The following is an 18,702-nucleotide window of genomic DNA, read 5'->3' as shown; positions in this document are numbered from 1 at the left end:
TTAACCCTATTATGAGTCAGGGAACACCAGTAACTTATTAGGAATACATTTAATGTTGGAAGATAAATGCATGTATGAATAGCTTAATGACAGGTTATTTGATATGTGCTAGGAGATGTGAAGTGGGAGATATTAGAATTGCATCAGTAATAGAATGTCCCAGTTACTTATCATTTCTTCCTTGGTACTTACTCCTAATAAGCAACTGATAAAATGTTTTCATCTCATTTTGAGTTAACATTGTTAAAAATCAAACCATTCTGGTTTTTGTACAGAGTCAGTTTATCAGGTTATTTGGAATAGTTGCTGGGAAGGTTTTTATAAAAGGAGGATTTCTTGATTTTACAGAAAAGGTGACTTTTCCTTGAGAGGAGTCCTTAAATTATGATGTAGTGTTAACATGCTGTTATAACCTCAAGTTTCATATGTGTTATTACATGCTGGGCATTGAAACCTTGTCTTCTGACCACCTTTATCTATAGTAAAGCATTGACATGTGATAATTGGGGTGGCATATTGAAGGAGGGATGTATCAGTGAAGGGCATCAGTAATTGAAAATGAAAGGCCATTATTATATTGGTGAAATGCAGCATTGTTAATTAATCACATCTGTTGAATGTTATTACTCAAAGAAAAAATTAAAACATTATTCAATTTGGTCATCTCAGAGGCTGAAAATTCAAGAAATCAAAATGGTATTATGCTTATTTTAACCTTGAGAGAAGTTTAATATTACCTTCAACCCAAGTCATAGTTTTCCACACTGATAGCACATATTGTTGGTGCTTATTTTTCTTTCACAAGTCAGTGACATTCTCAGAACTAGATGAGGCAACAAGAGAAATAACTGTTATTAAGATTGTGTTTTGCACAGGTATTCTTAGTGCTAAGTCAAAGCATCTCCATCAGATTTCTGAATCTTGTCAGTTTAACAAGGACTCCTAGAATTGAGGCAGTGTGCTCTGGGACAGATATTGGGGGGAAACTACAATAGATGCAATCATATGATGACAGATATTTCCTGTGTTCTGTGTAATTCCTGGGCCAAGCACATGATTAAACTGCAGTGCTGGGTGGGCAAGGATTACTGACAAGCCAGGGAGCCATGGGTATGGCCAAAACTAAAGACTATGTTTTATTTATTTATTTGTTTGTTTATTTGTTTGTTTTTTGTTTATTTATTTATTTTTAGGTGTAGATGGACACTACACAATGCCTTTATTTATTTTTTTTTTATGTGGTGCTGAGGATCAAACCTGGGTCCCTCCCATGCGGCGAGTGCTCCACCGCTGAGCCACAATCCCAGCCCCAAGACTGTGTTTTAGAAATACAGATTATAGACTCCATTCTTGTATTGCTGTTGGCACACAGGATGTATGTAAAACTAGGCTGTGGGATATGCAGATCCACGCCATAAGGCTACACCCTTCTTCCCATCCCAGGAAGTACAGTTCAATGCAAGTGAATCTGGATGACATTATTTCAAGGGTAGGCTTAAAACTGCTGTAAATTGTAAAACAGTTATTGTGTGAAATTTGGTTATTTATTGTCACTATCTGCTTATTTGAGATCTTAAGATCTTACCACTGATGCATTCCATTACACATGAGACCCATGCGGGAACCTCATTCTCTTGCTGCCTACTGTGGTCTGGGAGAGGTGGCAAAAGGGCCACAGGATCAACCTGTCACCCTCACATTGCCCATTCCTCCCACTTATGTCTTAGTCACCTGATAATTTGCCTCAAAAATGTAATTACCTCAATTATATTTACAATTACAAAAATGTAATTGGCATCAAAAATGTAATTGAATATAACCCAAAATAAGACAGTATTTGCCTTTCCCATGCTTTCTTTCCTTGCCATATTCACTAGTTAATTTGGGGAATAACCCATTTAAGGATCTAATCAGGTAAATAGGCCATACAAAAAGACTGGATTTGGGAAATACATAGGGCTTAAAAATTACTGGACTCGGAAAACTGGTGTTTATTCTACAGCTAGTACAACACCAGGGACATATTTTATGGCTCTTCTGCTATTTAACTTGTCACTCACACTATAAGAAACAAATACAAGGGGAAAAGAAGCCAAATATCCCTCAACCAAAAGAAAATAAATATTATTTAAAACATTCCCCAAAGAACAACAATGCATGCACCATAATTCTGAATGAAAACTAAATTTCAAGCAGGAAACTGTGACAGAAATGAAACCTGTTTAGAAAGAAAAGAGAAAGATTGTCTTTTACTCAAGAGAGTTTCTTGTTGCTGAGCTTTAATTTCCATTCAGAACCACTGCCTCTACATGGGTGTTTGTATTTTTAAGATTGCAGAACGTATGAGAACTGAGACGATCTCATAATTAGAAAAATATCATTTGTAAAGATATGAAGATACTTTGATCTGAGTAGTCAATTGACAGAAAACAATTCTCTCTTAGACTGAAAAAGAAAATTTTTGGTGGATTTAAAGATTTTTTTCTTCATGGAAGAATAATTATATTGTGCTTGTTCATTAACACTTTCAGCTCAAGACATTATTACCAATTTGCCCACTTGGAAAACTCAATGACCGCTGACTTTGCCTTTGTGTATATATGTCGGAAGCCCCAAAAGAAAAGGGAAAGTCAAGGGAGGACAATGAAGTATGAAAAGTGACCCAATTTGGGCAAGATTCAGAATTGGATGTTGGAAAGACATGGAATATTCTGGTTTTGCTTAATTATAAGTAAACAGAAAAAGCTCATGGAAAACTCTTTCATTAAGTACACATGTATTGAGCATCAGTTCCCAACTAGATATCAGGGATGCATGAAGAGTGAAACATAATCTTGCTACTAAGAAGTTTAAATTTGGTAGAGGAGACAGATCTGTAATCAAAGGTGTTTTTTTTTTTTAATCTTTTTTTTTTTTTTTAGTAGCAACTGTATCCTGATCTTTTGGCCTTACCATAACTAAGTAATAATAAAATCTACATTTTAAAATAAGATGGTGATGAGACTGCAGGCAGAATGTTCCAAACAGGGAGCAGCATGTGCAGAATTCCTAAGGATGAGGAATTCTGTTTCCACTGTTCTGTCTGAACATTCTATCTGCAACCCTCTTTTTCTCCATGGCACCCCCATCACATTACCCACTTTATCTGCTTTCAGCAGTGAGCTAGAAATCTGCAGAGAACAGGTCATAAGTAAAGGGTATGTGGTCAATTTGACCTGAGCCAGAGAAGCTGAAAAGGTGAATAAGCTTGTTCATTCAGTAAGTGTGGTTTGAGCTCCTTCCATGTACCCAGCACTGTTTTAGGTACTCAGAATACATCATTGAACAATGCAGACAGGTCCTTATGCCCATAGAATTAGAGGGCTGGAAGAAGACAAACACACTGTAAACAAGTACACAAGTAAATGCAGAAGACAATTACTGATGATGAGGAGTGCTGAAAGCAGATAAAGTGGGTAATGTGATGGGGGTGCCATGAAGAGAAAGGGGGTTGCAGATAGGATGTTCAGACAGAACAGTGGAAACAGAATTCCTAATTTCTCATTCTTAGGAATTCTGCACGTGCTGCTTCCTGGTTGGAACATTCTGCCTGCAATCCCATCACTATCTTGTTTTAAAATGTAGATTTTATTATTACTCAGTTATGGTAAGGCCAAAAGATCAGGATGCAGTTGCTACTAAAAAATAGTTTGTTGCAGTTCTCAAGAGAAGGGGACATGATCCCATGCAGGGCCATGTGGCAAAACCCTAAGGTTCTTCAGGAGGCAGGGAGAGTGAGAAAGAAAAGTGAGCAAGAATGTTTATTGTGGCTTCTGAGGAAGGAAGGAGCAAGGCAGGGTGAGCATGCTTATGCATAATTAGTTTGGATAGTTTCAGTGGACTTTTGGCATAAGGGCTATCTCTGATCCTCCTGGTATTTGGCACAAGGATCATTAAGACAAAGGAATATTTTCTCTTGAGTGCAGGGGCCAGACAGAGGTAGTAGTTCAGAGTTCTGGGTTGGTTAGTTTGCATATGAAAGATATTTGAGATTTCCAAGAGTTGATCATTCCTGGGAAGTAGTCTCTCCCCAATAAGCAAGACCCCAGATGCCAGAGCATAAATAATACAAAAATAAGAAAATATAGTTAATAAACATCCCTCCTACCCCCAACCCTTACCAAATTAAGTTCTGCTCCTCCTTCAGTTCTCAGGCTTCTCAAGGAAGTCCTTTCTAACTTTTCTCTCCAGATCAAATATAGGCACTCATAGTTCTGTATTCTACTCATTGTAATTTTTTCTCAATTATAACTTTCCATTTATTTTTAATATTTTAGAATTTATGACTCCTTCTTCCAGAAGTCTGTGCACTCTGCAAAACCTGGGCTTGTCTATTTTTGCTCTCTGTGTATTGTCAGTGTCTGCCATGGTCCTAGCACATGATATGAATATGTAGGTGTCTGTCACAGCTGGAGACAAGCCTGGGTAGGCAGGGTTGCTGCACTATGGAATGTGAAGATCAGTAGGTCCAAGTCAAGAAAGGCTGTGCAGAGTCACTGAGTTTGGACTTTTTCCTATAAGCAACAGTAACCCTTTTTTGAGTTTTAAACAGATGATCAGTATGGTCAGATTCTTGTAAAAAAGAGAGAATTGAGAGTTTGATACAGAAGGCAGGTATGGTAATTTATAACACTGTTGCTGGGTGCCCAGACTACAGATGATAAGGGAAAGAAAAAGAAATGCTAAAAAAGAACAGACAGAACTAAATGAGTGTATAGAAATGAGAGAAGGATGTGTACCAGTTCTGAGGTTTCTAGCGTGGGTGGCGAGATGAGGCCACTCTCCAAACAAGAGGATACAGGAGAAGATGCAGGTTTCAGTTTGGAAATACTGATTTTAGTGTGGTTGTGGGATATCCAAGAGAAGATATCTTCTTATAAGCAGTTCAGAAAGTGAATCCAGAACTTAGGAAAAGTCTTGGGTTAATAATATAGATGTAGGAAACATTAACATACAGTTGCTTTATAACTCAACTCTGTGGTTTTTACTTTGGCCATCTTCTTTTTCCCTGACTTAATGGTGCACCTTATTCAAGTCTTGGATATCTAGAAAGAGTGCATTCTTCATGGTGTCTCCTTATATCAGTGCTGAATCATGGTTTGTGGATATCAAACAACAATGTTCAAATATACTTATTGTTCTTTTTTTAAAAAAAATTATTTGTTATTGATGGGCCTTTATTTATTTGTTTATATGTGGTGCTGAGAATTAAACCCAATGCCTCACACATGCTAGGCAAATGCTCTACCACTGAGCCACAACCTCAGCCCCTACTATTGTTCTTGATCCTGCATCCCTCAATCTGCTATATACTTTCCATATGCCAAGCAGATATGGTAAGTGCTTTTCATACGTTACCTCTATGAAAATATTATTAGCTGGTTGAATTTTCTATTTTGTAAATGAGGAATATTGGAAGCTCAGTGGTTTACCCAAGTTTCCCAACAACATAAATGTCAGAGCTAGATTTGAACCAGATCAACTTGACTCCATGGGCCTTGCTTTTCCCTACCAACTGGATTGCCTCTGAGTACCCAGTGACTGATGGTTTGTTCTGCCTTGGATTCAATTATTCTTTCTCTTTCTTTGACATATAAAATATTTATTTTTAAAAGTCTAAAAGTAGATATACAGAAATATTAATAGTGATTATCTCTGCATGATGAAATAATGAATGATTTTTGTTTTCTTTTCCATACCTTATATGTCCTGAATTTTATGAAATGAACATTTATTACTTTTTTTAAATTAGAAACATAATGACACTCTTTATAAATAACAGCAATGATTTTCCCCAGCCACAGTACTACAGGTGAGCATTTAATGAAATTTTACTATTGCTTCCCACCTTCCTCCATCACGTTAATGGAAATCTTTAAAAGTAGAATTATTGATGCTTATTTTGATTACACATGATCTTAGCCATAAAGACAAGAAGTGATGATTTGGCTTAAAGTTCACAGAGCCCTTCTGACCCATGCGGAGACATGTGTGCTATAGCATCATAGAAGGTGTGTTCTCTTTTTCCCTCAACTACTCACTTTATACAGTTAACTTCTGTGGTGAAAACTGTGCATGGCAAGATGAATGGAAACTGCTGATATATCCAGAGAGCACTGGAAATCTGGGGACATTATACTCTAGAAGAAGAGAGGAGAAATGAAAGGCTGAGGTTGGGAGAACCTTCTCTTATAACTGATGTTTCTTTTATACACAAACATATGTCAGTTCCCTTCCCCTTTGCTGTTCAGTTGACCAAGGCATGGATCCATTTAGCCTTCTTAATTCTCCATCATTAAACTAGAAATGCTTTATTAGACTAGACTTATACAAATTATATCCTTAGAAATTTTTCAGACTGTGGAAAGTGTTAAACAATTGCCTTAAAAAGAAACAGCAAAAAATAAGCATAACTTTTAAATACCCCATTAGAAATTTTTTTGTTTTCTGTAATTTTGAATTGAACTGCTTTTAGGTTGTAGGCTTCTAATTAAAAGAGAGCCATTATCTCCATATAAAGATTCAAAAATGCCTAATAAAGGATTTTTAACTACCAATACACAGTCCAGTCCAAACTCAGTTGTATACACCTTTATGGCAGGAGAACATGTGGGGGAAAAACATTACCCTGGCTCTGTGCCCATCACCTTTTGCTTTGCAGAGCTTGGTTGTTTTGCTTCTGCCCATGTTCACCTCTGTATGTCATGCTGCTGGGTGCTACATCAGAACTGGGGCACCACTTGGTCATGCCACTGTAATACTTACAAGGCACTGACTTTCCATCAGGCTTCTAGATGACCACACAGTAATTTATTGGGGTGCCAAATGGTATCCAGGGTCACTTTGTACATGTATTTGCCAGAAGTAATGCTCTTATTCCAAGGAGATGGTCCTAAAGCTCTCAGTAGACTTTCCATATGCAGGGATTACCTATCCTTTTCCTCCCAGAGAAGAAGTTGCCAATCCTAAGAAGTAAGATTTGAAGTTTAAATGTTACTTGAAAAATTAATACTGGAGTCAACTTCTGAGTTCCTTTGATAAAATCTGCTGAATGAGAAGTGACGGTATTTTGATTCTGTAGTTTTGAATAGACCCTTAGATATTTGAGTTGTAATGGACTTTAGTGATAATCTGTGGTAAACTTTATTTTAAAGATAAGCATTTAAACTTTTTCAATTGTGTTGGCAAATAGAGTTGTTAAGAGTCAACTTTCTGAAGTCTTCTAGCTTTACTCCTGTTAGGAATATAATTGTAGTATTGTCTACCACTGTTTTAGTCACCTCTTTCACCACTATGACCAAAAGATCTGACAAGAACAATTCTAGAGGAGAAAAAGTTTATTTGGCTTTCATGGTTTCAGAGTTGACGGATGGCCTACTCCAATACTTTGTGCCCGAGGTGAGGTAGAACATCGTAACAGAAGGATGTGGAGGAGGAAAACAGCTCAGCACATGGCAATCAGGAAGCAGAGAAAGACTGTTCTGCTTACCAGGAGGAAAATATATACACCAAAGGCACCCCTCAATGGCCCACCTCCTTCAGCTGTACCCTGATGAAAGATATCACCCAATTAATTCCTATCAGAGGATTAATGCACTGATTAGGTTACAACTATTATAACTCAATCATTTCACCTATAAACATTCTTGCATTGTCTCACACATAAATTTTGGGGGCACACCTCATATCTAAACCATAACACTCACCCAAATTTATAGAATCTAAAATAGATAAATTTAATCAGGAGGCCATAGTGATGAAGCCACTGGTACTCTGAGTTGTTTTTGCAATTTCTTTATTATATATTTTATTATTTAAAATGGCACTCATTAGCCAATAAAATCTAAAATGGGAGCCACACATATAAATTAAAAATTTTCTTGTAGCCACGTTAAGGAAAGTAAAAAGAAACAAATGAAATCAATTATTATAATATATGTCACACAATATAACTAAAAGAAGATAATGTAAACATGGTCAACATAGAAATTATTGAGATATTTTCCATCTTATTTTTCTTACTCTGCACTTGATGTGTATTTATACTTACAGCACATTTCAGTTTAAACCTGCTACATTTCAAATGTAGAATAGCCACATATGGCTAGTGGTTCATATTGAGTATCACAGATTTAGCACATATTCACTTAAATTTTCAAATATTATGGAAGCAAACATATTAACATAGAAAAATATTTTAGAAAGAGTTCTTAATACATTTATTTAACTAGAAAAAGAGGGTAAATTGTTGAACTTACTTAAATAAGTCAAAAGAGTAAAAATAGCTATTTCATGGCATCCTGCATCCCATATGTTGTTGGAAATATTGCTCACATATTAATAATTATAAGGTAAAAATGAGGAGAAATTAGAACATAGCCCACTCTCATTCTACTTAAACTAGGCAAGTTTTCCATCCACAGATGTGTGTGCCATGATGATTCTCACAGGGTTATGTTGACAAAGGTTCCCAGTAGCCACAGCTTTCTAGAGGCATAGTTGTAAAGCCCTGGTTATCAGCTTGAGAGGGTGAGAGGCAGGTAAAATCCTCCAAAATTGAATCATTGCAGTAGAAAGACTCTTAAAAGGTGGGAGAGAATACTAATGGTGGTCTGAATGTTTGAGGTTAGCAAAAAAAAAATTATAAATCATTCACCTTAGGTAGATTCATTATTGACGTATTTGGGACAGGAGTCTTTTCTATGCTATTTCCTCATTTCCTGAAACTTTACATGGAAAAACCTGTCTTTGAATTTCATTGAATCAGGATGAGTTGTTTTTACTTTTTAAAGACGTACTTGGTTTGAAGTTTTGGAAAAATAGCAGTCAGTCTGTCTTCATAGAGTTTGTGTCATTTCTCTTAAATCTCAGTTCACTTGCCCTTACATTACCTTTAGTCAAAAAAAGAGAACTGTAGGATATGGTAAGGGTAGTATTTTCTTGTTGGTAAAATATTTTTAAAAAGTTGCAAAGTAACATTTCAGGCAGTGAGACCAGAAAAACCTTTTAGTAAGTACATTTATAAAGCTGTTTTTAAGTATATAGGTTTTGAGAGAGGTAAATTAAGGAAAAATTATAAATCCTAGTATATCATTTCTCTGCTTAGAGCCTTAAAAATTGATATTTTTTAGTAGGGCATCATCATGTATAATACTGGGGTACATTTTAACATAATCAAACATGCATGGAATATAATTTGCTCCCATTCAATTTGCAGTACTTTCCCTTTCTTTCCTTCTTCCCTACTCCTTTTCCCCTTCCTCTACTCTATTGGTTTTGCACCATGAGAAAAGACATTCCACCCTTGACTTTCTGAATCTGGCTTATTTCACTTAGCATGATAGTCTCCAGTTCCATCCATCTACCAGCAAATGCCATAATTTCATTCTTCTTTATGGCGGAGTAAAACTCATTGTGTATATATACCACATTTTCTTTATCCATTCATCTGTTGACAGGCACCTGTGCTGGTTCCATAACTGGGAACTCCAGTCAGAATGGCAATTACAAGAATACAAATAAATAAATGCTGGCAAGGATATGCGTTTGTTGGGGGGGGGGGATACATTCATACATTGTTGGTGGAAATGCAAATTAGTGCCACCATTCTGGAAAGCAGTGTGGAGAGTCCTCAAAAAAACTAGGAATGTAACCACCATATGACCCAGCTATCCCACTCCTTGGTCTTTAGCCAAAAAAACTAGAATCAGCCTACTTTAGTGACACAGCCACATCCCAATGTCTATAGCAGCAGTCCCATTTCTGTCTATAACAGTCCCATTTCTCCTACCCCCATCATGAAAACCTTAGTGAGTCAATCTGAATTTCTTGCCTGCTCTATCTTGGATTGATTTCTAAGAGATCTTTCTTCGTTTTTATTTTTTGGCACCCAGGAATTAAATAGCTTTAATTACTTGGATCTGTACAGACTTGCTGACCTCTTTAACCTCACTTTGTTGGAGAAAGCAGTGATCGATTTCTTAGTGAAACATCTCTCTGAACTCCTGAAGAGCCGACCAGAAGATGTTCTAACGCTTCCTTATTGCCTGCTTCAGGAGGTCCTGAAGAGCGACCGCCTGACTTCTCTGAGTGAAGAACAGATCTGGCAGGTAAGGGAGCTCTGCTTGGGTCCTCTGTTGGCATCAAGAGTGCGTGATGTTATTAGAAGTTAAAGAATTGACACTGTGCTGTCGTACATATCTAAAAAGAACCAAAAGCATTGAGAAGCAGTGACTATTATTTTATCTGGTTTGGTCCTCCATGGGGTCAAACTTTTAGAAGCCCTGCTCCCTTAATGGGCACATGATTGGAGAACACCAGCCCTTGAGGCTCCCAGAGCTCAGCTCACTATGGGTGGTGCGGCCTAACGCAAAGGACTATAGGTGAGATTCCTCAGACTCACTGTGGCTTCCAGAAACTCTAACATGTTAGAAAAAGGGAAAGGAGGTTTTTCTTTTCTTTTCTTTTCTTTGTGGGGGAAATGTTTCTTGAACTGAAGATGAGAAGAATGGATTGTAAAGTGATATTTATGCATATTCAAGGCAAGTGGAATCAGAATAAATTCTGGAATTTCTTGTAAACAATTCAGAAATGTCTTTATTGTAATAGAGAACAACTTGGACCTCAAATGAAATGAATTTCTAGAAAACTCTCTCTCTCTTTTTTTTTTTTTTCTGGTTCATTCTGAGTTCATTGCTACTTTCCTAAGCCCTGCATTTTCGTCTGACAGAACATTCTTTTCACATTGTGTCACTACTTTGTCTAGTAGATAGAGGGATGATTTGTGTTTTGACATCAATTATCCAATTTGAATCCTCTTCTCATTCTTTTTTTTTTTTAATTTTTTTTTTTTAGTTGTCAATGGATATTTATTTATTTATTTATATGTGGTGCTGCAGATCAAACCCAGAGCCTCACACATGCCAGGAAAGTGCTGTACCACTGAGCCACAACCCAAGCCCCCTCTTCTCATGCTTGAATATCTACCTGGTGCCTTTGGGACACAGAGACCATGCTCCCCTTTCCTCTAATACTGTCTGTCTCACTCTCTGAAGCAGTGGCTACCAGGGTGCCAGGCTTCAGGATTTCCTGATCATTTGAAAAATAGCTAAATGCAGAGTACATGGGAATAGTTCCAGTGCTCTGTTGGCTAATGAAACAATAAGTTCCTAAGATCTTATCAAATATATTCAGAGATTATTTTAATTCTGGCGAAAACGGAGTCTTGTAGAGCTGTTAATTATCCAACCATCTGATTCTATTGGATGATGATTCCTGATGCCTCTTTTGCTTCTTTCTTTCTATGAATTTCTTTAATCAGCAACCTCCTTCATTATTTGGAATAATAAGAGCTACCTCCCTGGTCCAAAACTCTTTGCAACCTTAGTGACTTATCACAACAGGCCTAAAGAATGACTATTACCAGCTCCATCTTCTAGATGATGAAATCAGGCTTCAGTGTCTGACTCAGAATTATAGCCAAGCCAGCTTTCAAATCCAGTTCTGCTGACACCTGCCCTATCTCTCCACTATTCCATACACTGTCTTGATTTTTTAAAAAAATCATAGTTTTTTGCTGTTTCTTGGGTATTTCTGGGGATGTTTATTTAAGCAGAGATTGGAAGTGTCATGAGGATATGATTTTAGTAGACATTTCAAACATAATCATCTGAATTTACTTTGGACAATTCGCAGTGGGAAATAGCCAAATTTTCTTCATTTCCCAAGGGAAAAAGAAAGACTTGGGATAAACTCTGTATTTAATTTTTCCTAACTGAATTGAGATCTGAGTCCAACCATCCTTGTGGCATCTATCTCCTATTGTAGAGAATAAGAGAAGCACTGCCAGCAATCAACATGGAAATGTGCAGATGTCTGAGTGTCAAGAAAATTCCATACTGTCCACTTAAGAGTTATCATAATTGCCTCTCTAAAGGTTACTAATGTTATAATGTAGAATTTTCAAAACTGGTTTCTGCTGCAGGCAATAGTTATTTTTTAGACCTGGTACTCAAGGAAGAATTAAAAGACTCACATAAATATTATCAATTTAGGCATTCAGCAGGCAATAAGAAACTGTTTTTGCTTTATCTTAGTAACTAAGTAATTCCCTCATACTCAACTCAATAGAGAAAAATCAAATCAGACCAGCTATATTGCCTCAAGTATAGTTAAGTTCATCATTTTTGCTGAGGTTATACTAGTAATGCAATATACCATGGAAGAATCTAATATTCAGCCTAGGGTGAAGATTGGGTATGCCAGAGGATTAGTGTCAGGGTGCTTTATAGAAGTGAAACTTGACGGACAGGCTGGAGACAGATCTACAGAATCTCATTAAATAGCTGAATTGTTCATTACGAAACGTTCTCACTGTAATAAAGTGCTCATTGACTTTGACAAATCCCCATCCCATGTCTTAAAAAGAACAGTGAGGCAGAGGGTGTTGAGGAGGAGAAAGGAAATTGGCACAAAGTAGGACAGGTAATAGCAAAGCAGATGGAAGGGTAGTGCTATTTGATTAATATGTGAAACCGGTAGCTTAGGTGAGAGCACAGTAAACATGCACTGCCTTTACCCAGGTGGCAGTTACACTGTGGGCTGACAATGTAATCTGGGACAATCCCTTTTTTGGTGAAAGTCTAATTTTCATTATTCACCAGACTTCACACAGTCTGGCTCTGAAGACTTGTCATAAGAATCTTCAAATTATCCTCACTGAACAAACACTTTTTTTTTTTTTTTTGCTTTTTCCTTCCTGCTGGTACTAATCCAGTCCCTTTCCTTGATAAAATGTGCTATAGGCTGCAGTAACCATACCATTCTGTGAGTCCATGAGTTTGTAAAATGCCCCAAGATTCTGCTTTGCTTTTCTCTTTTTCTCCATTTTTCCCTCATGAACAATTATTTTCCTCTTTTCCTTAAACTACTTAGTCCAGTGATTAACTTTACTCTGTGTTCAGAGGTAATATAAAGACTTGCACCACAGTCACACCTTAGATGTGTGAGAATATAGAAATACTCTCCAAAAAATTTGCTTTTTTAAAAATTCAGTTCAATTTGGCTCAACAAACAAACAAAAAAAAAAATTGAGTTTTGTATGTCAAGACCAGTGATTTCTCCCAAAGTGGCTAGTGGTTACTGGTTGCAAAGAAAGACAAGGCTGATCGGTCCATTGGCACATGCCCATAATCCCAGGATTTGGGGAGGCTGAGTCAGGAGGATCACAAGTTCAAGGCCAGTGTCAGCAATTTAGGGAGACCATCAGTAACTTAGTGAGACCCTGTCTTAAGACAGGGTCTTAAGTTAAAAAGGACTAGGGATGTAGCTCAGTGGAAAAGTGCCACTGGGTTCAATTCCCAGAACAAGAAGGAAAAAAAAAAAAGCAAAGAAAGGCAGCTAAAAATGAGCCATAATTATGAGGCATGAGGTCACTCATATTTGTGACCTGGTGAATCTCTACCAGTTTTATTTTTCTTTCATGGTGTATCTCTAATTTAGAACTTCATTTTGATAGGGTCCTGTTAAATATCTTGTGTTAGATTCAACATATAATTTCAGATACTGAGCTGAGATCCTGCCCCAAGTGGCTGAGTGATAGGAGAAATGAGAAGATGCTGGCAAAAGAGCACAAACTTTTTTTTTTTTTTTTTTGTAGTGCTGGGGATTGAACCCAGGGCTTCATGCATGCAAGATAAAGCACTCTACCAATTGAGCTATATCCCCAGCCCAAGAATACAAAACTTTGAGTTATGAGATGAACTAGACCTGGATATTTAACATACAACTTGGGTGGGAATGAATATATTCATTAATTTGGCTGTGGTAATCATTACATAATATGTACAGGTATCAACATCACATTGCACACCTTGAATATATACAATCCAAATTTGTCAGTAAAATAGTTTGAACAGAATTTTTTTGTAGTTTTGGGAGATCAAGCCCAGTTAAATAGTTTGAAATAAATAAATAAGCCAGAATATGGCAACTCTTCATTTTAAAGAAAATCTCAGAATGAAATAAGGAAATTATTCCATACCACTCCAACACTTGAGACCTGTGTTCATTTTCACAGGAAGCACTCCCCAGTCTTACTTTTCTTCTCAGGAAAGTATATCCCCTGCCTCTTTAACCTCAGATTCTCTTTCACCAGATTAAGAGGAAGACTACCACATTTCATGAGAGTATAGTTTATAGAAAATGTCTTAATATAGCATAAATACTTAGACAAACTAATATTAGGGAAGGTTTGGATTTCCATCCATCCATGAGTGTTTATTGAGCACCTATGAACTGCCCTAAACCATTCTGGAGTTGATGGCAGAGAACAGGTTTGCTAATCCCATTTCCCTGTTCCAGAAAAGGGATCCTTATGATTTTAAGACAGTAAGACAACTCTCCAAATTATTAGTTCATCTCTGAAATAGCAGAGTATTTTGGAATAGATAGTTTGTGGAAATAAAAATGAATATTTCTTGAACACCTATTACAGCCAAGCATAGTGTTTCAAACTAGATCCCTCAAAAGCTTTACCAAAATATTGAAGATTAAATTAGAGAGATGTATTTTACTTTCATCTCTGAATGTGGAAACATTTTTATTTTCCTTTGATTATTATTAATTTGCGATTTCCCACTTTTAGTAGGAAAGACTTATTATTTTATAAGAACAGTACTTTCCTTCCTTGGCTAACCTTGGAATCTTATAAATTAATTATTATTAAGTTGCTATTTCCTACTTGTAGTAGGAAAGGACTTTTATTTTGTAAGAATAGTACTTTTCTTGATTACCCTTGGGATCTTATCAATGCTTTTCTTCCTTTATTAACCTTAGGTTTGAGAGCACCTCTTATTTATATTTGGAGCCTAGCTTTGCCTGGACTTATGTGGATAATAATAATAAACAATTCATTGTATGTTGTCAAACAAGGTCAGACCTCAGCAGAGAGTCTGTTTTATCCTAGTTATGTCCCATTTTAATATGTCAAACAGGGTTCATGTAATCTGTTTGAGGGTTGGGTGTGGGGGTAATCCTGTTTATATTTGTCTTTGATTATCTACTCCCAGAGGTTTAGGCTGAACCCATAGTGTTTACATTGTGCATTGCCATATAATCCCCTTGCACTCCATAAATAATAAAAACAATAATGTAGAGTTTTCATATTACAGTGTATTGAATGGGTAGTAAAATGTCCTGCTATTCTACATGAGGCTGTGGTATACAAAATGAGTTTGACTTTTTAAGGACTGCATTTTCCGTTATATTTTTGTTGGAAATTTGCTTCCATAAATTATATTGTTAATAATATATTCACTTTATAACTCTAGGGACATAATTGTTTAGAGTGGTCAACAACCTCTAAATCAGTGGCTTTTTCTTTGTTTGTCTTTTACAAGCCCCTCCTAGGCTTTTATCTATACCACAAAATCATCCCCTTTAAAGGTTTGATTTAATCATTTTCCTCAAAAGGAGTCCCAGTAGGTGAACCCAAACAAAAAGCTACTAGCCCTGGGTAGTTGGAAAATAGAGGACACTTGTGATGCATTTAGCTTTCATCTTTTATCTCTTGATGATAAATTGACCCACATGTACCTCTGGCCTAGGAGAAGCAAGTTCTTCAAGCAGTGCTCTATGTCAAACCATACGATATTTCTAAATTGAATACCACATCCCAGTTTTGAGAACGCTTCTGCATTTATTATTGCTCTGTTTCTCCAATGATACAGGCAGGGAAATTGAGATAACAAACTTAGAAATGAAATTCTTGTCCTCTAATTCTTGGACTCTGTCCATTTAGGTCCATATCTTCTAAATTTACTCAAGAATAAGGGACACAAAGATGCATCAAATTAATGCTGTGCCTTTCAAAAAAAATTAAGAAGTGCTTGACCATTGGCTTTCCTGGTGTCATGTACACATATTGAAAGGATGGTGGCCACTCGGCCTGCCTCCATGTCTGTGTCATCTTGCTGATTCTAATCCTTTGTTCCAGGCCACATGCCTCATTCATTTTTTTCATTAATTCCTAGTCATTCTTGAGTACCTACTCTGCTCCACCTATCCTATTGAGTACTACTTTCGTCTCTACAGGATGGGTGCTAGAGTCAGTAATGGAAAGGACCAAGGGAAGGGGCGCTGCTTTCATCAATCTTGCAGTCTGATGCAGATCTTTCAGCCTGCTTCTTTCCCACTGTGCCTCATTCCCTCCCAGTGGTGATTGATTTGTGCCAAGGATTAATTTGCTAATTTGGGACATGTTGAAATGATATGGCTACAATGCAAAGTGAAATGTTCTTGTTAGGATGGTTCTGCACCACCCAGCATCCCTTTGTCTTTTCTTCAGTGCCTTGTTTATTGTTGAGTCTCATTCATGTGCATACCCATGAGAAAAGTTACAAACTTTTCTCAATCCATGTGGTATAGTGCAAGTTAAAGATAATTAGATTATGGGAAATATATCTTCATTCGTTTATTTATTGTGGTGCTGAGGATTGAACCCAGAGGTGCTTTACCACTGAACTACACTCCCCAAATTGTTTTATTTTTTATTTTGAGACAGAGTCCTTCTGAGTTACTGAGGCTTCCCTGGAACTTGCCATCCTCCTGCCTAACCCTTCTGAGTCATTTGGATAATAGGCATGCTCCACCATGCTCAGCTAACGTTCACATTTTAAATGCTAGGACTTTGAAAACTAAAAATGGTATAAAATACTGTGGCCTGAGAATTCTTATCCTCAGACAAAATTGTAGTCTTTCATCATGTTCCCCTCCTTCCTCAATCCTGTTTCATACAGACATTGTAATATCATTATTGTATTTTTTCCCAAATAAGCATTTTTATTCATGATATCTCATCCTGTGTTTTTTTTCTAACTTACTATTCTTTTTTAAAATTTTATATATATATATATATATATATATATATATATATATATTGTTGTTGTTGTTGTTGTTGTTGTTTTAGTTGTAGTTGGACACAACACCTTTTTTTATTTTTATGTGGTGCTGAGGATCGAACTCAGCGCCTCACACATGCTAGGCAAGCGCTCTACCACTGAGCCACAACCAATCAAATTTGTCCTATATCTCAGTTTTCTTCCTGAAACTTCTATAGTTCTTCCCAATTACATAGTCTTTTATACAAATGTGAGTGAGGAAATCTCCATTTTCTTCTTAGTAGATGGTAGTGAAGAGAATAAACAGTGGCTGCCTTGCATCCCAAATAGTGCTGCCCAGAGGGTGTTTTATCTTCTAAGAGCCCCCAGCTGGACACTGAGTAATGCTGCTATTTCGGGGCTTGGCGCTGGAAACTGCCAGAGTGTGTATTTAGTCCTTCCCCCCCTTATCTACGTGTAGTTAATTCCTCTGTGAGGATTCATCCCAAGTAGCTTGAATAGTGGCTTTGCTGCTGTTTGTCTGGGCTGTGTGCCTTTGTGAGACACATGACACGTTCATTTCAGAGGGACTTTGCTCCAGCTAATCCTCAGCACTAGAGCTGAGCGTTGTCAAGTAGCTGTGAGGGCAGTGATTATCAGAAATTACAGGAGACCCAACTTGTATTCAGGTGCTGTTGTTCCCATGAGTTAATAGTTTCTTTTTCTTTTTTTCTTTCTTTTTTTTTTTTTTAAGAATGAGCACAACAGAACAAGGTGATTTATGAGATATGACATATTTATGTTCTCTGCTTCTAATTTTCATTGTGATTCATGTTATTTCCAGACTGATATTTTTGTTGTTGCTGCTGTGAGAAGGAAAAAGATGACTGGAGAATATTACTTATGCATTGGTGGCCTGCAGTAATATTCCTGCTACCTGGGTTATCAGGGACTTAAAAATAAAAACCCAACCATAAGCTATATATGAGGTAGAAACCCTGAGGCTAGGCACAGAAGTCTATCAATAATAACAACAATAATTCTTTTCAAGCCTAGAGAGCTTCATATTTTAAAGCATTTTTACACATATTTCACTAGTGTCTCTCATCAGCCTCACTAAGGCTAATGAGGCAAGTTTTATCCAAATTTTGACTAATGAGAAAACCAAAGCTCTCAGAAACTTAGAAGCTTGCACAATTCATTTCATGGTATAGGCGTAAATGGAGGTCTCACTGGTATTCCCTTGAAATACACCAAATCTGTTTAAAAAAAAAAAAAAAAAAAAAAAAAACCTCAAAGTACCTTATACATCTTGGAAGTCAGAGGTTTTTATACCTTACTCTATAATGAATGGGCCAGCCATAGATCTCCTAATAAATTACCAGTTTTCATTTTCACCTGTTGTCAACTTTGTGGGAAACTGCAAAATGACTTCAATAAAAGTAGTACAGGAAAGTATTGCTAAGGGTCTTTTTTTTTTATCACAGCCCAGAAGATTTGGACTCCAGATGGGCTGATGAAGAAGAATGGTTAGAGAATTCTAGCAGAGGGAGGGAACCCCCATTCATTCCTTCAAAGTACAAGATGGTAGAGTATAAAACAGGAAAGTGATAAGGGAGAATCACTTTTAAATCCTATGAAGAGATTTAAATCAGTATAAAAGAGAACCTGGAGCACCATTATTTATGTTGCAGTGATAGAGACTGCGTGGGAGAGTCTGCATGTTGTTATCCCTATCTGGGACTAAAAATTGCATGGAAGGAATGGAAATTATTAATCATTATGT

The 18,702-nt window shown here is 36.8% G+C and overlaps 1 protein-coding gene across 1 annotated transcript in view; it reads left to right on the top strand.

Annotated features, from left to right (window-relative positions):
- Nucleotides 1-18,702, top strand: part of Klhl32 (kelch like family member 32) — a 184,823-nt gene that overhangs the window by 121,293 nt on the left and 44,828 nt on the right. Inside the window, exon 7 of the mRNA XM_026392749.2 lies at nucleotides 9,933-10,148. Within this exon, the coding sequence (XP_026248534.1) occupies nucleotides 9,933-10,148 (216 nt within the window). The remainder of the gene's footprint in view (nucleotides 1-9,932; nucleotides 10,149-18,702) is intronic.

This window comes from Urocitellus parryii, chromosome 8 (genome assembly GCF_045843805.1).
Source record: "Urocitellus parryii isolate mUroPar1 chromosome 8, mUroPar1.hap1, whole genome shotgun sequence".
NCBI lineage: Eukaryota > Metazoa > Chordata > Mammalia > Rodentia > Sciuridae > Urocitellus > Urocitellus parryii.
Note: the sequence above shows the minus strand (reverse complement) of the source record. Positions and strands in the feature narration are given on the sequence as shown.